Raw genomic sequence first — 21,883 nt, 5'->3', positions numbered from 1 at the left:
TTATACAACTGTCAACACCAGCTGCACTTATTTACCTCTTTCTATCAGTAAGAATCACCAAATATGAAAAGAATTCTCAGTGCAAAGAAAAACATGGTTATCAACTTGCATGGGCATTAACCTTTTCCAACTCCATTGGTTTGGCTTCAAGAAACATGCATGCATCTACCTCACTCAGGGAAGTAGTTCTCAACTAGTGAGAAGTAGCCAGTTCCTGCAGTACCTTCTGGATCTCCACCTATTTTCTGTTGTAGCTTTGGGCTTTTATTGCTATTTGAATGGCTATACCTTAACTGCAAAGTCAAACATCCACTTTGTTCAAAATCTTCTTGCGCCTCATCAGAACTCCCTCAAACAAATGGGCTTTCGCAGTGTTCTCAGCTGTACTTTTGTCTGTACCTCAGCAACAGACCATTCCTTTGCAGCTCCACAAAAACAAGATGAGGAATAACTGGGTAATTTAATCAGAAAAAGACCAGAGAAGCATAGGAAGTCACAGCTAAACATCAATCAACATTGTCTTGCTTTGTTGTAAAAACAAGTGGATTGCATGCTCAAATAAGCTGAATAATCCTTCTGCTCCATTTTGCACTTTCTAGATATCAGGAGAAATTCTTCATTGGTTTTGAACATATTACTTTTAAAATGTGGAACAGTTTAAGAAACCACAGTGAAAAGCAGTGAGAGTGACAAAGGTAAAATAGCACCTGCAGTCTCTCAAGAAATTTTTAAAGAATGGATGTATTTTAATCTAGAAGAAAGTTATACTTAAACAATTTTCAAATACCTAAAATGTACTGCCAAGAGGATAGAACTAAACTGTTCTCCATTTCTGCTGTAGTAGGACAATGTGCTAAAAATACTGCAAAGGGGATTTACAGGGAAAGAATTTTCTGTTAAGAATAGTTAAGTACAAAGGATAAATTGCCACAGAAATTTTAGAATGCCTGTCTTTGGAAGCTTTAGAGAAGAGATTTATAAACATCTGTAAAAAAGCAATGTAGCTTTAGTTTATCCTGCCCAAAAGAAAAGAAGGATTAGGTGACCTTTTAAATGGGTCACACTTTTCTATAATTCTGTGTTTTTTTCTCATATTGAGAATGAGGTTTCTCCACTGGTATTTCTGAAGTAATATCTTTCCTCCAGGGAAATCTATTATTTAATCTGAAGTTTTCTCTTTCATTTGTCCATCTTTGCCTCACTGTCTAAATACCTGTAGATATATGTTGCATATAAAAAATATTATGATAATAAGAAATAATACGAGATGAGTTCATTAAGAGATTTTTTCTGTGAGCCTCACTCAGCCACATTTTAATCTATGTAGATTCCTTAATAATGCTAACTTTTATAAATGAGGACAAAACTAGGCCTGCAGATTTAGTTGTAGAAGTCAAAGGAGAAAGATATTAATCTACAGCTCCTTTAATTTTTTTAAGCTTCTCACATGTCTAAAGGGCACATATTTTTCTTTTGATGTGAGCTGCATTTTTTGTGCTGAAATCAACTATTTCTTGGTGTTGGCCAAGAAAATTGACATTGCTGGACGCAAGGGTCCTTGAAGTAAGGAAGAATTTAAAAAAATGCTACGACTGGGAAGTCTGAGAAGTGAGGACACTCTTGTCTAATTTTAGACATGTCTCCTAGATATAGCTTACCCAAAGCTAACCTTCCAGATCCCCTTCTTAAGCAGTGGAAAGAAACAGGTGCCTATAACTTGTGATTTATCTGACTAGTTTAGGATAACATGAATTGTATCCTAGAAGAGCTCATTTCTCTCATTTCACTGGACTCCAGGCAACCAGCACAACTGTAGACCTGTATATCTGTGCCACAGGCATCTGAAGTTTACTGAGATGGCACATTCATCAAGATAGATTGGGTCAAATGAACTGGAATAAAAATGACACATTATTTGATGAGGTTTTTGTTGTTTTTTTTTTTTCCCCCCGGCTTTCAAATAATGTGGTTCCAGGACTTACCCCAGAATTATTGATGTCTACAAACTGGGAGTTAAAAATTAAAATAAGGGACAGAATATGAAATCATGGGTTGCAAATGGTGAGAAGTTTTGCACTTCATCAGCTGAATTTGTTTATTAGACATCCAGCAGAAGACATAATTTCTTGAATGGTTAGAGCTTGTTAGAAAAGCAGACCACTTGAGATTTAAGAATTGATCAGGATGGGAGCCCTATTGCACAATTATTTAAAAGCTCTTGTCTGCTACACCACTTTATACAAGTGCAAACAAGTGTGAGAAACAATCCTGAGGAAAGGGCATATGGTAGAGACTACCAGTCTGCATTTATAAACTGCAGGCTAAGAAAAAAACTGAGGCACTTGAATTAGATCTTTTCAAAATCTTGTAGGCGCCAACCAAGTATGTTCCCGGATGAGGTGGAAATTCATCAGTGACACCCGTGAACAACATGAGATAGGCAAAAATCTATTGCAAAGAGACTACAGTTACTATAAAGGAAGCAAAGCAGAAAGTCAGATGGAATCAGAAATATTTTTTTTATCAGTGAAGATGTTAGAAACATCTCTGTCACAAAGAAATATGTGAAACAAGTAGAAGGAATCAAGATTTTGTGTTCTGGTCAAGGGACTGAGACTACTTCTACCAGAGTGGACACCAAACTCTCCAGCAACTGCTTTTTTCAACTGCAGAACTGAGGGTGGCAGTGTCAGAATACTGTGTATGCTATAATGAATAAAGACATATACTTTTCTAAAGATGAAAGGGGAAATCTTTTTGCTATCTACAGCTACCTTGCGGGGTGGTGTAGAGAAGATGGAGCCAGACTCTTCTTATGAGTGCGCAGTGGAAGAAAAAAAGGTAATGGACGCAAATCAGAACACATGAAATTTTGATTGGATATTAAGAACTCTTCCCCCCCCCCCAACAATTACAGTAATCAAGCATTGGGACAGGTTGCCAATGAGGTCAGGAAATCTCACTTCTTGAATATGATCAAAATCCAACTCCTTAAGGCTCCAAGCAACTTCATCTAATTGGTCTGGCTTTGAGAGGGGAGGTTAGACCAGAAATCTCCAGAGGCACATTCTAACTTAAATTATTCTATAATTCTGTGTGAGACTATAGGTATATGTTAGTCTTACATTTGGTCTCCAGCCAAGATAATTTAGATATTCCCCCAGACAGAGAATGTGATTTTGTCAGTTTTCCCATTGGTTGGAAAAATTTGGATAAATACAAAATGCTGAAAATGTTGAAAATTAATGAAACCGCAGACAAGTTAGGCAGACTAAAACATATAATCAAACAAACCCTGCTGAAGATACCAGATGACTTTGGGTATAAATACCTGACTGACATCCTTTGGCGAGTCCCACAGTGCTCTGTGCAATAAGGTGTCTGCTGGAAGGACACAGTCTACCCCAGTCACTATTCAAAGATGCCACTTTACATTTGTTTGGTTTTTTGTTTGTTTGTAAATTGTTCATGAGTGTTTAGAAGCTGGGAATAGGCTAAATGCTAAATTAGTAAGAAGAATACTATGTTAATTGCTCTTTCTAAAGTTCATATGAATGAAGTGATGGTGCACAACGACCATAAATTAATCAATTATAAAGCTAGTGGACTGCATATAACATCTTATCTTCACAGGACATGCAAAGCATGAAGAAATTCTGATGCTAATTTTAAATTGTACACAGTCAGATGCTGTTATAGGACAGGATTGAACAGCTGATTGTAGGAAAATATAGGATGACGAGAAGGAATTTCTGCTACTAGGTAGACCATCAAAACTTGAACTTTGAAAATAAAGGCTCATTTAGTCTTTGAAGTATACAGAAAGAAACAAACAGTACTAAAAAGAACAGAAAAAAAATATTTCAAAATATGAGATTCAATTTTCAGGAGGCAGCACGGGAAGGATTGTAGGATAACTCAAGTGGGAAGGTACCTCAGGAGGTCCATTCTCCTATCAGCTATGAGGTAAGACCAGGTTGTTCAGGTCTTTACCTAGTCAGGTCTTGAAAACCTCCAAGCAGGAAGACTGTACAGCCTCTTCTGGGCAGCCTGTTTCACTGCTTGACAGTCCTCGTGATGGGAAAGTTTCTCATATCCAGTACAAGCCTTTCTTATCTGAACCTGTGCCCAGTGCCTCTTATTTTCCTGCCATCCACACGTGAAAAGTCTGGCTTCATGTAATAAATAAAGTTCTTGTAGAAACTGGAAGACTGCTAGACATTGTAGATATCGAGGGTCTTTAGGTCCCTCTGAAGTCTCCTCTGCAGGCAGAAAAAGCCTCAACCTTTTCTAATATCACATGTGCTCCAGCCCCCTCTCTATCTTAGTGGCTGTCTGCTGAAGTTAATCCACTTTGTTCCTCTGTTTCCTGTGTTGTGGAGCCCAAAACCGGACACAGTATGTGTCATCTAATGCGTGCTAAGCAGCGAGGAATAATCACGTCCCTGGATCTACTGGGTATGTTCTGTTAATACAGCCTAAGATGCTGTTGGCTTTCTTTCAGTCAGACACATTTTCAGCTTGCTGTGGTCTGAGTTCAAGAAGATCCCCAAGTCCTTCTCCACAGAGTTAATATTCAGCAATCACAGCAGCCCAATTGTGCAACCACATCTCTTATTCCAATGATATTGCAGATCATCGACTGCATGCTGAGATCTAGTTCCTCACACTTTTTTCCTAGGCTGTCTGTTTGTGTACAGACACTTTATGTGGGTTTTTCTTGACCTTGTTTTATCATTCCTGAGGTCTCATTTTTTCCTGTCACCTTGCTCCTTTTGCTTTGCATCACTGTTGACTTCTACCTCACGACAAAAATGTCACTCCTCCATTATTCTTAGTTTAAAGTATTTCTTGACAGGTTGGCCACGAAGGTGCTTTTGTCCAGCTTTGCCAAGTAGACCCTGTTTCTTCCCAGCAGTTCCTGATCCTCTGAGAGAGACCTATGGTTGTCCAAGCCCTGTGACCACGACCAGCTGTGCACAGTTGACCCACAGGATCCATGCCCTACTCCCAAGCCTTGTTCTTGCAGGATTAATGAGAACACCACCTGGGCCCTCATGAACACACCTTCCCCCCGCCCCCCAGAGTCATACAGTCACTCTTGACATACTCCGAGTCTTCTGGATAGTATCCTTGGTGTGTACATTGACAATCAACATGGAATCACAGTCTGAGGGCTGGACAGGCTTCAGCAGTCTCCCTGAAACACCTCAGATCTAAGCCCACAACAAACATCAAACCTTCCTGGATAGCAAGTCAGGTCACCAGATAGTGGCATCCAGACCCTGCAGGACATAGCCTCCCACTACTGTCACTTGCTGTGCTCCCCTGATTCTGCTCATGCTTCAGGCTCAGCTGGCTCTGAACGCTCCCCAGCCAGAGCTTGCTGGCTCTTGCCTGCTGCCAGAGACCAAAAATATTCTGCAGTGTTGGATCTGGCAGTGGAGAAAGAGTTGTCCTCCTCTTGCTGGAAGCCACAACATCCAATGTTCCTGGACCTGTGAGTCTCCAGTGAGCACAGTCTCTGGCTGCTCTTCTTTCTGTGCATTACAGGGGTTCAGGCTCTCATCTTTGCAGTGCCTCTGTGAAGATCTTGTCAATCTCTTTTTCGTCATCCCTTGTGCTATGCAGCCTTCTCACCTCCTACCACAGCTCCTAAACTCCAATAGAGCTTCTCAGTCACAACACACCTTCTACAGGTAAGGATGCTGCCTTCACCTGCTCCCGCTTCAGCAAGTGGGCCCAGGCACTACCTGTAGCCCCAGACCCAGAGAGTTGTATCCTTCCTTGGGAGCCCAGCATGGGCCAAGACCTCTGCTGTGCCTGTGACAGCTGCTCCAGGTGGTGGCAGGGCCAATGCCCACTGACATGTCACCACCAATGCTAAGTGCTCACACACCACCTTCAGCAGAGTTTCTGCTGCTTTGCTCTGGGCCCTAGGCTTGCAGGCCAGTGCTCATATAGCTCTCTCTCTAGCACTCGTTGCGCAAGTGCTTGAAAGTCCCTGACTGGCAGTCAGCTTTTCCCACCTGCAACCTGGATCTGAGGAGCCTTGAACTTGCTCCAAGAAGAACTAGAAGCAGAGCCCAGAACTGTTGCACAAATTGCAAGTACCAACGGCCAGCAACAGTCCAAGTAGCGTCTGAGGCCCCTGCCTGCATTCTGACCACAAACTGCCTGTCCTGAGCTAATGGAACTCCCAAGGACTAGTTACCTAGCAGGTGGAGGCTGGGCACAGGTGCCTGCCACCCCTTGGTGGGCTTTCCACCACTCACCACCTCTTTTCTGAGGAGATCAGCTTATATGTTGCTTTGCTATCTCACCTTATTGTCTCTCAGTTTCCCTCTCTTGCCACTAATGGCCCATGGTTTCCTTCTGAGTGTATTGTTTTCAGTTGTGCTACTCTATTATCAGCTCCACCTTATCACTAGTCATAAACTGATCTACTATGGATCCTGCTGGCATAACAAGTTCAGCCTATATTTATGTTAGGATTGTTTTGCTTGAAAAAAAGTGTTGTGATTTTTCTAAAGTCCAGAGCTGCTCGGTATACTGTGTAAGGCCTCTGCCACCCAGCGTTCACAAGTATGTTTCCTAGTGGGCTCATTAGCGGGAGGAGTCATAAAACAATGAAGAAAAACTGGTGTCCAACAGAGTCGGCACACATGGCTCAGTTCCATGGGGAAGTTCCACGTTGATCCTCAGAGTGGAGCAGCTGCATATTCCTGATCTATGAAGATCATAATGATTTCTGCTTTCCAATCTTTAACATTATTGTAGATTATTCTTCCTGTATAACAATCACAAATTAAATTTTGATTCTTTATGACACTGCTGTCAGAATGATACATACAGAATTTCATAGGTGAGTTGTGTGCTGTCTATAACCATGTAGACGTGATTCCAGATTTCTGTTTGCCTTCCTAGCCATTTTTAAATGAGCAGTATTTACATTGAAAGTCTCTTCCCTCTATTAGCCTTTCTTTCACAGGAAATCTTACCACTATGCATATGGTGAAACTCTTGAATAATAACCTGTAGTACACACATTTTCTTGGAGAGATTATACCTTTACTAGCAAACAAATCATTCAAGCCACGCACCATGTATGGGATGCCTTATTTGCTGCTCTGCTCTTTTTGGGTTTTGGTTTTGGGATGGGATTTTTTAGTCTTCTCAATAAAGAATTAGGGTGGAAATCCATAATGATCTGAAATTCTAACAAACTCACATGCTTTATATTAGCATTACAGACTGCTTAAAAATCAGAGCAGTGGAGGGCCTGTGTCACTGTCTTTTTCTGAACTGAGACACCCAGATCTACTTTTCCAATACTAAGACCTCCTTGAAACATCCATGGAAATATCATTTCTTTATTAAGAAAATTAAGTAATGCTACACAAATATACATTTTTATTAATTAATACTGCTTCATTTTGATCTATCATTATGATTTACAGGATGCTTTGAGATACAGTTCAGATTTACAGAACTGAAATAGTAGCCAGGTGACACAAGCCTTTTATTGGGTGTACAGGATCCTCTGTACAGTTGTGAAAAGAGTTCACATACACATTGCAAGCTTTCTCTGGAGCTGTATGAGCAGGAAACTTGTATTTAATCTTTAAACTCCTTTCCAGCATTTTTCTTTTGTGCTTGAATTCCAAAATAGTTTTTGTATATTTGTTAACAGTGGTGACAGATGCAGCCATACAGCAAGCGAAGGAGGCCCATGCGAGGCTATAAACAAAAAGGTTTATCAGAAATTAGAAGAACATTCTCATATCCAAGTCCTTCAATTTTATTTTTGAAAATACTACATACATGTAATCGCATTGGTGTATATTAGGGAAATAGGAGCATGGTGGGGGAGGAAGAAAGATTTTTGGTTAATGACCATCCACATACCTGACTTACGTAGTTGACCTCTACATATTGGTTATAACATTCACATTTAAAATTCCTGTTTAATGAAACCCTACCTCCAATTCCTCTGTTTATGCTACTACTTAAAGCTTAATATCAGAAAGAGAAACTATAAAAAAATGAAGATGCATAAAAAATAAAAGTTGCAGTTATTGAGACTACAGGTCTCACAGGTGACACTGAGAAAAATGTATGCCAGCTATCTAAAAAGGGTTAAAAATAAAAGAGAAGGCACAATTAAATAGCTGACTAAAGCAGGCTTAGAGCACTGAAATGCATTCCTGAGAAAATACAGGTCATGACTAAACAGAGAGAAAAGAATATGAACCCTGAAACGTTAAAAGTATAAACATAAGAAGACAGAACTAAAAAATTATGTTGAGGTACAATTTACTAAAAATGTGTGACTCTTCCAGACTACTGAGTGGGCAATGTAAAAGTAGCATGTAAAAATATGGCCACAGTGGAATGAATTGGCATTCACAGTGGAGACCTTACTCATCAGAGCCTTTCTTAATGTGGCAAAGTCATGATTATCTAACAAAACATGTACTTTGGTGGAGAAATCAGTTTAAGAATCTCCTGCTTATCTCTCCACTCCCTCAGAGCTGTTTGTTCCCGCGTCTTTGCTGTACTTCAACAAACTCATTTAGGTTTTTAAATAACTCCTTTTTGGTTTGGTTTTTGTTTAGCAATATTTTTAGCCAGGATTGGTTTCCAGGGTGATCAGACAACGAGATGTGTTGACAGAATTTGAGGGTATTCTTGATATATTGAGAACTTCCTAGAAGCAGGAAGAAGAGGAGTAGCTTAAGCTATCTTTGCTCCCAAAGTCAGTCAAACTACACCCTGACTAACTCTCAAATGTGGGGAGATGCAGAAGAGCTCTTATAACAAAGAGATAGCAAGAATAGGGGAAAATCACCAGAAGCAGACAGATTTACCTCCCCATGTGAATGGAGCAAGAATGGGACAGCAGGCCTACCTATGGTGGTATATAACCTATGGATTAAGCCAACCAAGGTAGAGAAGTGGTGTCAGGTCTGCAGTAGTCCTGACTCACATAGTAGGCATTTTTGGCTGAATAACTGAAGCACAGTAGCATTAGTAGATGAATTGGTAGCATTAGTAGATGAATTGATAGAACTGATATTATGAAGCACAGCTTTTGCTGAGGATGCTTTTTCTAATCCATCTGTTGAAGCCTGTTTGACGGACTCAATAATGTAAGAGAAAGAAACTGATTTCAAGAAAGTTTCTATAAAGGCCTCTTAGCAAAGACTGAAAGAAATTAATCTCTTTTGAGCAGATTCTCTTGTGGACCAATAACGTCTTAAAAGAGAAAAAACAAAGGACAGAAATAAATGTTTTCCTTTGACAGTACAAGAAGGATGTCAGTGTGATTCTTCAAAGTTTTTGACAGAAATTTTGCTTTTCCATAAAAAATTTGGAAAAAATGAGGAGTCACCCACCTGAGTAGAGAGAACTGATGAAGGAAGTGAGCAAAGTCGTGTCACCGAGAGAGCCAGAGAGTAAAGGGCAGTTAGACTGCCATGGAAATTCAGCTTCAAGAAGGAGACCATTAAATTTGAATTCTGCCCAGAGACAAAAGACAAGAGGGAAATCAAAGAGGTCAACTCAACAGGGAAGCAAACTAAAGCCATCAGTCATTCATCTGCCTAAGGGAAATGCCAATAGAAGCTCGGCTGGAATATGGGTTTTCCTTTTACTGCATGGAGTATCCCATATGAGGTGTGTTATGGGAATTTAGTACAGGGCACGTCTTTAGAGAGAAAGTGCTGTCTCTTGATGTGAAGATGCTTCAATCTGAGAAACACAGGGAGAGTGAGAGAATGACCAATGACAGAAATATCTTTCAACCTCCAGGAAAGCTGCTGAAGATGAGAAAAGAGAAATATGGAGGGATTTATTGAAGAGATGTTCAGGGATACCACAGAGTGAGTCTACCCATCATTAGCAATTACAGCACTGCAAAGGAAGAAGAAAGGTGTTCACGCTTCCTGGGCTGGGTGGAAAAAAACCCTATTCACAGCAGCTGGATGTGAGGAAGTAGGGGAACTTTGGTAGGTAGAAGATGCGTGATAGAGGCTCAGAAGTTCTTGCAGGAATAGCTGCTCTACTAGGTCTGGTGATTGTGATGAAAAGCCACTGCTGTGAGTCCAATTCTTTGTTTTCTTTGGCTACTAAGGAGATGATTGTAAGTTCCAATGAAAAAGTAACAAAGTCTTTGCCTGTGCCTCTGCCTGCCCATGCCCCTTTCATGGTCTTGGTGACACTGTTGGCCACAATTGGGTGCTGAGGTAATTAGAAAGGGAGTGTCAGTTATAATCATTAATGCCCCTTTTTTTGGCATCTGTTCTCTTTCCTCTTGTAAAAGACAAATAGCTTCAGCATCCTTCCTCTCTTACAACCAGATGAGATTCTCACATGCATTCAATGAGAGCAGCTAAGGGAGGCTAAAGATGAGGGCTCATACAACAGGAAGGGAGGTGCAAATGTAGGCTATCAGAAGTGAGACAACTTTATTATTATATATGAAAGGAGATGAGAGGAAAGGAACCAACAGAGACAGCTGGGAGGAGCGAGTGAGGCACCTGTATGTATGGCTTGCTTTATTTTTAGATTACTATCAAACAGGGTGATGTAGGTGCCATTTATGCTGAGAAAAGGAAAGAAGGAAGTGAATCTTGATAGAAAGATAGAGCATGCAATTGATTAGAAAAAAGGCACCACACGCACCATTCTCCTCAATGTCTTCCTGTATGCAGGTACTGATGGCTTGGAAAGTCTTATGTTGGTAGAAGCATTTCTTTGGGCATTCAGTGGTCCAGGCTGCACTGAGTCATTAAAGGACAGCCATGAAATCCTCAGTTCCTGAGTGCATGCCACATGATGAAAGTCCAGGTGCTCAGGAGGAGGCTGGCTGTAGTGACAGCAGTGATGACATCAGTGTTGAACATGACCATGGTGGCAATAGTGGCATCAATGGAATTGTGCCAGTAACAGCAACAGTGACAGTGATTTGAGTGTTTTTCTTCTCCTCCCAGTGGGATGGAAAGGAAGGAACAGGGTCCTCAATACCAGTCTGTAGTTTTCTGTTTCCACTCCCATAAGAAGGGGGAAGTAACAAAGGAAACAAACTCTTCCTCTTTCCACTGTTCACTGTTCTGACTGATATTAGAGTAAAACAGGGCTAATCCCATTCATGAAAGAAATGGAGAGGCCTCCCAGAAAAGAGACCAGAGCCCCAAACCAGGAAAACCAAATTAATACTGTAAGAACAAAAACATGAATGAACAGAAGCAGCGAGAGTCAAAGAAGCAAAAAGTATTTAAGTCTGAAGGGAGGAAAGAAGGCACTATTTGAGGATGCTGCACAGCTCCTATGATACCTGTTGAGGGTATCCAAGCAGCCCTTGGACAGTAGCAACTAAGTAGTAACCTGGGTATTGCCCGGGGTGTTGTCTGGGTACTTGGTATTGGGCCTTCTCAGACCAGTTCTTTTTGACAGAAGGGGGAACACCCTTTCCACTTTGAGCAAGTAGGTGACATGTCGGTGCTGGGACACCTCATCTGCTGGACAAACAGGATAAAATACATAATTTGTCGTGATCTGGCTAATCTCCAGTTTGGAAGTACTGACCCGGCCCACTGTTCAGTGCTCCAAAAGCACTGGACAAACATCTCCACGTATACACATGTAACAATAGCTTCAAACTGTTGCTGCCTGGGAAATAGACCCCTGAAAAGATGCAGATTTCTGGAAGGAGCAATGTACGGTGATGTTCAAATGAGATCTGTTATTAGGAAGGTGAAAAGTAACAGCACAAAAGATAAAAGAAACCCTTATTTCACCGCAAAAATCCCTAGTGAGTCTTCATGATAAAGACTGTGTGCAGCTATAAGCTCTGGTTCAATAATGGTACAATAAAAGTAGAAAGAGCAACAAGAATGAGTGACAATGAGCTGTGATCTTGGCTGTCCGAGCACGTATGGAGGAAACAATCAGTCTGAGCTCTGCTCTACTGACTCAAAATATTGACTTTTGATTTAACTTAATACGGTTGTTCCTATTCGTTTTCTCATTCACAGTTGGGGAAATAGCAATTTCCAGCACTTAAACATTCAAATGCTTGTATTGATCAGAATTGATGGATTTTCAAAAAATCATCTGAACAGCACTTTTAATGAATTTGCAGATCTCCTTAGAGGATATGTTGCAACTATATACAGGGCAAAAATAATGTGTTTTTACCTAAGTCTGTTTTCAAAAATTTGAACCATCTTTTATGAAATTCCAGATACAACAATATGAAACATATCTCTGATAAGGAAAAATTTGACCTAAATGGCTAAAGCTGTCAGAGATTTAAACAACTTACACAAGGCAGTTATCCCGGAAGAGGAGGGTACTAAATCTGTGTCTGATGTGTGTGGAGAAGAACCTCTGCTTGGTGCAGAGCAGTTGGAGGTCTCTGTACTGTCTAAAGGATGGCAGATGCAAAACTCACAAGCTTATACATCCTATGCTAAGAAAACTGAATTTGGAGAAAAACAGCTGGTTACTAAACTGCATCCCCAGGAGGGAAATAACGTAGACCTATTCCTGATAAATTAGGTATACATTAATTGAACATAAGGTGAAGTGACGGAAATGTAATAGAGGAAGCAAATATAAACAAATAGGTACCAATAGGACCAGCCATAATCCCATGTGTGAGGTCTCCAGTCTTCAGGACCAAGATTTACAGTCATTTGAAATACAGTTGTGTACATCATGTGAGCAACCATGCCCAGAAGACCTAAAAAATATAATAAGAACATTAGAAAATGTAAATTGAGGACATTCTTTGTCAACTTTTTGCATTTATCCCTTGAGCTCCTGAAGATTATTTTATGAACTATCTGAATCATATAAATCACACTAAAATACTAGACTTCATAATCTGAGTGTATTTATGTGTTGTGTATTTGCCAATGCAATGACTAAAACAGTTCCTTGACACCTACTCTGTATGCTAGAGGAATCTAAGGGAACAACGGGACATGCAGCCCATAGATTTTAAAAGGCAACAAGTTGGCTGGCTCTCATCCTCTGAAAACTTCTTAGTAATTCAACCCTAAGCAGGGATCAGACATTACAACAAAGTACCGCGCAGTTGCATTGCACAGGACATGTTTCCCACTGTTACCTTTTCCCAATATTACCTATTGGAAAGATTTTTCGAAGGCATGCCCTTTCCCAATGCCTTAAATGCAGACAGATTCATCAGTGTTATGTAGGTGAATGAAAATGTGAATAAACACTTAATGGTCATTAAAAAGCAGATTAAAAATCCAGATTTTGAAGAAGGATTATATTAAATAATCTAATTTTCAGAAGTGCTACTAGGCTGCTGCCTAATCCTAAGAGTACCTGTTTTCCCTAGGCATTTTGTCTTCCAGTAGTGAACTTCCCTGTGAACATCTTTTTTTTTTTGTTTCCAGCTTCATTTACAAATCCACAAATGACCTTTCAGTATCAACTGATATCCCAACTGTCTAAAACACATCAGCTTCTCAGAATAGATGGTCCACCACCAAACTTACAAGACCCAATTTGTCAGGTGTTCCTGAAGTAGGTCTGTTTCATGAATTCTTACAAAACTAGCTAGCTAGCACACAGTATCTCTCAATCTAGGACATGTCCTCAGGGTTAACAATGACCTGGCTTCAGTAATCACTGGGAAATGGACTTCCCTGAAATACTGGTATTGCCTGAACCATCATCAACAGGCTATTAGGAGAGCCCTCCTATGTAGCACAGAGCCAAGAGGCTTCATGCTGTGAAACACAGCCTTTGGTAGTTAGCTGGCACCCTGGCAGCACATTCCTTAATAAACTGTTTGGAGAAAATTGTTTGACTATGCATGTGGCTATTAGAGAATGGAGGCCAATTGTCCATCTCTCATGGTATGTCGTAGCCATTTTTGAATCCTCTAGTCTGGGTGCCTAGAAATGCATAAAACTGGAGTGTGAATTTGAGCTCCTGTGCTGGAGCTCTCCTCTTTGCTCTTGTACAAGGATTAAATTCTGAGTCAGGCTCAACATTTTGGCAGTAGCATCGGGGCAGTTTGGTGCCTGAGAAATGGTGAAAATGTTGCTAATATAGATATAAAAGGCAAGCGTAATCATATATGGGTGTTTGCCAATGTTCATTTTCATTAAAGCCCACTGAGAGCAACAGGATAGTGGTATCAAGAAGGTGTATTTTGTAGCAGTGTGGTTAACTAGCAATGAACATGTATTTAAGAGGAAACACAAATTGAGTAATAATGTCTGTAGAGTCAAGAGATGCATTATATATTATAACACGTTATAAACCTACATAGCTATAGTCAGAAAACTTCATACTGTGATTCTTTTAAGTCACCATGTTCTGCACAAATTAGAACATACATTTTAGGATTTTATTAGGTCTGAGCTAAAGACTGAGGGAACTGAGAAATAAAACACTAGCTTTAATGTGGTGGGGTTTTTTTTTCCAGAGGTTAAATACCGTAACTGGTTTTTTTAATTGTGTGTTTTCAATATAGCTAGAATTATGCAGCTACTGTTTCCAGTAGCTGAATTTTGATTTGCATTTGTCTGCTAGAATTGAGAGCATGTTTGTACGAGAAATTGCAGCTTCATTACAGATTAGGGCAACTAGATTTAGTTTATATCTATAAAGGATTTAGACATAAGTTTAACAGCTAAGAGAGATACTCTTCGACTTTTTAGTATTTCAAGAAATTTTACTAGCAGCAGTAAACAGAATGTCCAGGAAAAGTTTGTTGCTTGCAGTGTAAGCCTCTGTAATACTGCACATGCCAAAATAAAAAAGAATATTAATAAAAGTGAATATTTATGATTACTGGGAGAGGGAAAAGTTGCTAAGAGTGGGCAAAACTGTCTAAAGAGTTGAATAAAGGTCCGTACTCTTTCTTTGGAAATAGGCATGACAGTGGATCATGAAGTTTGGTAAGGTACAGGACAAATGTGGCTTTTTTTTGAGCAATCAGTAGAACTGGTGGTAATAGAGATTTTTAACTAGTTGGACACCTTTTAGTGTCCATTCAGAAGAAAGGAGATATTCCAGAAGGTTCTCAGAGCTCATAGGTAGAAAAGTTTGGGGACTGCTCTCTGGACTACAGGGAGCTGAGATACCAGCCTTCAAATGTGTGAAAGCTAACTGGAAAGAGGAAGGAATCATCTGCTCTCTGTTGCAGATGGTTATCATAAAAGAAATCCTGTACAAAATTGCAGCAGATGGGACTTTAGATTAGACATTAAGAGAATCTTTAGAATGGTATGCATTGGATTACATCTCCTAAGATGGTGGGAAGCATTGATTATTTTCTTGGTGGTGGTTACCTTTTGGGCTTGGGGATCTTTTTTAAAGTGGGGCTAGACAAATATCTGTCAGGAAAGGCTTAGGAGAGATGGGCTTAATTCAGAGTGGAGTGATGGGTCCCTAGAAGTTTTAGACTTCCACAAAACTAAGCAAAACTAGAGTGTTTCAGCAGTCACCATCTGGAATATAAAATGTGTTTGTTAAAGTCCTTGGAGGTTTGTCCCAGTGTCCATATTTAGCATTGCCCTCTAGGAAAAACTGGGCTAGAGAAAGACTAGAACACCAAGAGTGATGAGAAGTCTTAGAAATACATGTGAAGTTATATGACATGTTTCTCCATCATTTATTTTGGATAAGATGAAGGAGAGACATGATAGCTGTCTTCACTATGCAAAGGCTTCTGCAGAAAGGAAGAAAATTATTTCTTCCCCATTATCACATTCAGACATTTAATACCCTTGATTTATTTATCAAACAAAAATGAAATTGACAAATAAAATAAATGTGTGATTATGTTTAAGAGGAAAAAGTGCAATAAAAAATCTTTAATTCATAAGGAAAGGCACAACAATCACAAATGCATGAACACTAAATCAAGAAACATTAGGATTAGGATCAAAGCCCAAAATTTTGACAAAGATAGACAATCTTGAGATTAATTCTTTGCCATCTGCCAGGTGTTTGACATGCAATTAGATGCTATTCTAAAAGATATACTTTCACCAAGTATAAATCACTTCGGACTAGAAACAATCCCTACCATATGAAGCACAGTGGCATGTGTTCCATAAGAAATTATTATAAATAAACAGTATGATTGCTTCTGGCTCTAAAATTAGTAACTCTATGAAACATTGTTCATGTTATCCACAATTGCTGGTTTTACTGCAACATTCCTCAGTAACAATTCTATAATATAGACAGAATCACGGAGTACTTCAGGCTATAAGACAGCTTCAGAAGTCTCTGGTCCAGCCTCCTCCTGCTCAACACACAGTCAACACTGAATTCAGAAAAGATTCCTCAGATTGGACTAGGGGCCCTCTGAAATTTCTTCCAAACTGAATTTGCCCAGGATCCTATGATTAAATAGCCCTGGATTAAGAAGTAATGTGCAGAAAATTAAAGACAATTTTAACAACGATCCTCTACTAACAATTATTGCATTTTATTCCCTCTTAAAAGTGCTATTCTAATTTCTCTATTACTAATTTTATTCTTAACATGTTGTAAATAAAAAAAAAATCAAGTTATTTGGAAGAGCATGTTACTTTTTTATCTTTGACAACCAACCTGACAATGAAATTAAAAATTATAAAATGAAAATAATGAAGTTAAAATAGTAAAAACTATAAATATAAGATATAAAAAATAATCCTACTAAGATTGATTTAAATATTAATTATATATTAATTATATATATAATATTAATTGAAAATAATATTTAAATTATATATTAATTGTATATATAATATTAATTGAAAATAATATTTCTCATAAAATTTTGCTGCATCTTGTATTTTCACTGTCTCCATAGGTATTGTAATGGTTTTGAAACTTGGACACTGTTATTAATTTTCAGGTGGAAGTCTATCAATGTTGCATTTTCTGGATGCAATAAATCAAGACCCTTAACTGTACCTGCTAATACGGTGACTACTGCAGAAAAGGCGTTGATCTTTAGCCCATCAATGACAGAACTGTAGTAGCACATTTCTACTGACATAAGAATGGCTCCAGTCAGAAGCAAAATGATGTACAGAAGCTCTGCTACAATAGATAGCCATAAAACCCCTGGAAAAGCAAATCAACAACACTGGTATTATAAGCAGTCAGTCCTTTAAGATCATCAAGTCCAACCATTAACCTACCCCAACAAAAACCACTTCTAAACCATGTCCCTAAGTACCACATCTACCCTTTTTTTAAACACCTCCAGGGATGGTGAATCCACCACCTCCCTGGGCAGCCTATTCCAATGTTTAATAACCCTTTCAGTGAAAAAATGTTTCCTAATATCCAATCTAAACCTCCCCTGACATAGCTTGAACCCGTTTCCTCTTGTCCTATCACTTGTCACCAGGGAGAAGAGGTCAGCCCCCATCTCTCTACAACCTCCTTTCAGGTAGTTGTAGAGGGTGATGAGGTCTCCCCTCAGCCTCCTCTCCTCCAGGCTAAACAACCCCAGCTCCCTCAGTCGTTCCTCATAAGGTTTGTCCTCCAGACCCCTCACCAGCTTTGTAGCCCCTCTCTGGACACGCTCCAATACCTCAATGTCCTTCTTGTCGTGAGGGGCCCAAAACCGAACGCAGTGCTTGAGGTGGGGCCTCAGCAGTGCCCAGTACAGGGGGATGATCACTTCCCTAGTCCGGCTCACCACACTATTCCTGACACAGGCCAGGATGCTGTTGGCCTTCTTGGCCACCTGGGCACACTGCTGGCTCATATTCAGCCGGCTGTCCACCAACACCCCCAGGTCCTTTTCTGCCGGGCAGCTTTCGAGCCACTCTGCCCCAATCCTGTAGCGCTGCATGGGGTTGTTGTGACCCAAGTGGAGGACCCAGCACTTGGCCTTGTTGAACCTCATACAGTTGGCCTCAGCCCATCAGTCCAGCCTGTCCAGATCCCTCTGCAGAGCCAACCTACCCTCAAGCAGATCAACACGCCCGCCTAGTTTAGTGTCATCTGCGAACTTACTGAGGGTGTATTCGATCCCTTCAACCAGATCATTGATAAAGATATTAAAGAGAACCGGCCCCAGCACCGAGCCCTGGGCGACACCACTTGTGACCGGACACCAGCTGGATTTAACTCCATTTACCACCACTCTCTGGGCACGGCCGTCCAGCCAGATTTTTACCCAGCGAAGAGTACACCTGTCCAGGCCATGAGCAGCCAGTTTCTCCAGGAGAATGCTGTGGGAAACAGTGTCAAAAGCTTTGCAAATCCCTGTATATGATCCCAAATTTGGGAGGGGTGAGCCTGATGTGTCCTGAGTTTTGTGCATACGGGAGTCATACGCACATGCAGAACATAAACTCGCTCTTCTGTGTGGGGCAGGAGTCAGTTTCTCCACAGGATTTCATTACCCAGGGACAGCTGCTCAGTGTGGTTACCACTTACCTAGGTGCTCACCAAGGTGTCTTGATCTGACCCTGCAACCTCCTGTGGCATTTGCCGATGCTGTTCACAGAGTTAGTTTCACTATGTCCACCAGTGGTTTCAAGTGTGAGGAGCTCTCAGGGCAGGGCCCATAATCCACCCCTCCCTTCTGAGGTCTGTGTCTGTGTGACTAGGAACCACATCTCATTTTTTTCTTATACCATAAAAATCTTGAATTATTTGTGCACAGTGACAAACTGCAATAGAGGGACTCAGATACTGAGTCTTTCTTCTTCCCCAAGGAGCTGAAATTGCGTATCCAGGAAAGTACTCCAGTCTCAGTATCATGGACAGGCAATTTCAAAACTCTGGGGAAGAAGGAAGACTTTTTTTTCTGGATCAGCCACTTGCAAAGTGATTGGTCTAACCACATCGGTGATGGGGTTTATATTGGATGGGTGGACTCTTAACAGCATCTGCAGACATATTTTATAGGAACACGAACCGTTCTTCGAAAGAAAGAGGGCGACTCTGCTTTTAGGACAATGGAAATGACTCCTTACAGCTCTGTGTAAGGTACAGGGAGGGGATTCAGACCACAATCCAGATTGGTTTGATTTACAACACGTCTCTTCTGAGTCTTCTCAGCATACTGCCTGACCTTGTTCACACATTGCCTGTCCCTCTGCCCTCTCCGGGCCACATGGTACAAGCCACAAAACTCCTGATGGTGAATAAGGAGGTATGAGGAGAGAGGGGACACAAACTTACAAACCTTGACTTTCAGTACCCATATTCAAAGTAATTCAAAAAAACATTTGCATTCAAAAGGACAGTTTTCAAAAGACATAGATTCATATTTTAAGTCATGTGGGCTTCATTTTGAAGTTGAAAAACTAAATAAAGGACCAAAACCTGTGTGGGATTAAAGTATTATTTTTTATATCGAAATACAGAATATTTATATTGGCTAATGCGATCAGGAAAGCTTTATTCACATTAAAAAAAAATGCATATCTACCTCGATCAGCAGCTGGAGTCAAACTGATGAAGCTTCTACATTTCTCACCTACAAAAAAAAAAACAATTCAACATAATTTTGTATTCTGTAATGATATGAAGAAAAAGATTAATAAAAAGCAGGAAATGCAAAATCTGTCATAAAAGCACAAACTGAAATGATCAGGAGAAACTGTTTCTGATGTATGTTTGTACAAAGTCCCTGGTACACCGACCTACTACTGCGACTTAGCTAGAGAATCCTTCCAGACTTTTTCAAGGCAGAGTCAGAGTCTGGGAGCCTTAGAGAAAGGCTATGAATTGAGCTGTGAAAGACAGAATGGGAAAACGATCAATTCCTTTGGAAGACTGGCAGCCTGCATACCATCTGCCCTGTGAAGGAAGACCTGCTCTCCTTACAGCAACAAGGCTGCTGCTCACACAAATTTCCTCTAAGCTTGATTTCAATTTCTTTCTGTAAGCTTTGATTTTCAAACCCTTATGACCTCCTGACCCCCACACAGATGCTGTGAACAAAGCTCTTGGAATTAATTCTGCTCTGCTCCGAAAATACATGGGGAGTTTTTCAGCTACTAACTGCACTGAGTTGGAAAACAGGAACCGCCATAGCAGATGCACAAATCAAACAGCCCCGGTATCCACAGCAATCACCACCTGAAAGACATCTTTTGGAGATATGTTTTGCTCCAGTCTTCGACACTAACCCCTAAAAATGGCATAACTTACAAGACCTTCTGGTAGAACTGGACTTTCAGGACAGGTGACTGCAAAAATATTTGCATTTTATAGCACAGATGACAGATGATTTGACTTCTCTGAAGTTTTGTTCTAGTTTTCATTTGTAAACTGATCAGGACAATAAGGGGAAAAACTTAGTGTTGATCTGGATTTACAATAAATGCCCTATTTCTTGAACCAGCTAAGCAACTCCCTTCTACAAAGATCCAGAATTAACTAGAAGCCTTCTTTAATGGCAAACTAATTTAATTCTACTGACACTTACGTACACAGAGTGAAACTCAATTAAATGCCACCACTTGTGACTAGTAAGTGTCCAAATTATGTTTTAGCAGGGTGCAAGTACTCCTGCTTTGATCTATGAAAAGTGAGATCACAGTAAGACGGTAGAAATATCTGTGCTTAAGAGGAAATCCATGAAATAACTTAGATCTCACAGATTTAACTGCTCAAATGATTTTTAAAATAATAAAAAAAATCATACTATGCTTTTATGTTCCCATAGGGGACCATAAGCAATCATTTAAGGCAAGTATGTTCATTTTTGCCTAAAGGCCTAAAAACATCAGAAAAATAAAGCACTTTCCTGTTAAAGTAAATTAACCTGCTGCTCTGGATAGAAGAAATAGAAGAATAAAACAAAAATCTTCATCTATACTACAACCTGTCCCTCTGAAGTTCTTTACAGAATTTATTAAGAGTTTTTTAGGAATCGATTAGGTAGTACCCTCTAAGAGTCTCTTCTGAGAGAAAAGCAACTTTTTAAAGATACTTTTTCCTTTAAAATGCATGCACAATGTTGCAGCAGAGAGGAAGGTGACACCAAATAAGCAGGAAGAACTCTGATTACTTTCTGAAGTAAATTTACATGGTGTTACTCACCTTCTTCATTTATAATTTCTTCACAGGAATACCAAATCCCAGCATGAAACTTTCGGTCAACGAACTTGTCATCTCCTGTCTCCCAAATGTATTGCACAGCATTGCTGTTGTTGGCATCAGGGCTATTAAAGCGGATGCAGTGATCCCCTTTGCTCTGTCCTGTACAGAAAGGTTTGGCAACTTTTCTTGTCCCTTCACACCAGTAACTGCTACTGAATGCTGTAATAGAGAAGGCTAAAGAGAGAAAACTGAGAGAAAACGCTGCTGAGGCTCTCTGCCGTCTGTCTGCAGCTGGGACCGAATCTGGCATCCTCCAGGACTACACTAGCAATTATTCCAGAAAAATCTTTTACAAAGCTATGTATGCATCTGCCTGGTGAAACGCCTGCCTGTATTTACCATCTCATTCTTCATTCCTCTCAGAAAATTGTACCAGCTTAGTAGTTAAGACAGACAGCAGAGATATGGGCATGACCAGCAATCATGTGGCCGGAGAGATTAAGGAGAGATATAGGACAGTGTTGTTTGGCAGTAGCGTCTTTTGCAAGAAATATGAGGAGGTGGGACAATAAATTATAGTTTGCACCATGAATCACAGGAACAAAGATACACAGAACACAGAAGCATTGGAAGTACCCCAGTATGCAATGAGAAAAGTTTTATTTATGCAAAAACATTTGCATATTTACCTTGATCAGCAGGTGGAGTCAGAGCGATCGGATGTCTTCATTTCTCAGCTAAGAAATAAATAAATTCTGGCAGTTCCAAATGATCCTGTTACACTGAACGCTGATTAAATCGAATATAGTTGTGAATCTTA

The 21,883-nt window shown here is 40.1% G+C and overlaps 1 protein-coding gene across 1 annotated transcript; it reads right to left on the bottom strand.

Annotated features, from left to right (window-relative positions):
- Positions 1-7,484: 7,484 nt before the first annotated feature.
- Positions 7,485-21,373, bottom strand: LOC134523411 (germ cell-specific gene 1-like protein). Its single transcript, XM_063352343.1, has 5 exons — positions 21,064-21,373; positions 19,445-19,492; positions 16,963-17,115; positions 12,637-12,748; positions 7,485-7,740 (listed from the first exon to the last, which is right to left on the bottom strand). Exons 1-5 carry the CDS (start codon positions 21,371-21,373, stop codon positions 7,485-7,487), a joined length of 879 nt encoding a protein of 292 aa, XP_063208413.1.
- Between the last annotated feature and the right edge of the window lie 510 nt (positions 21,374-21,883).

Source organism: Chroicocephalus ridibundus, chromosome 14, assembly GCF_963924245.1.
Source record: "Chroicocephalus ridibundus chromosome 14, bChrRid1.1, whole genome shotgun sequence".
NCBI lineage: Eukaryota > Metazoa > Chordata > Aves > Charadriiformes > Laridae > Chroicocephalus > Chroicocephalus ridibundus.
Note: the sequence above shows the minus strand (reverse complement) of the source record. Positions and strands in the feature narration are given on the sequence as shown.

Coding starts and splice junctions, on each gene's coding strand:
- LOC134523411 (XM_063352343.1), bottom strand. CDS start 21,373: ATGCCAGATTCGGTCCCAGCTGCAGACAGACGGCAGAGAGCCTCAGCA. Junction 17,116..19,444: donor GACTCCAGCTGCTGATCGAG/GTAGATATGCAT, acceptor TTGCTTTTCCAG/GGGTTTTATGGCTATCTATT. Junction 12,749..16,962: donor AGTAGTCACCGTATTAGCAG/GTACAGTTAAGG, acceptor TATATTTTTTAG/GTCTTCTGGGCATGGTTGCT.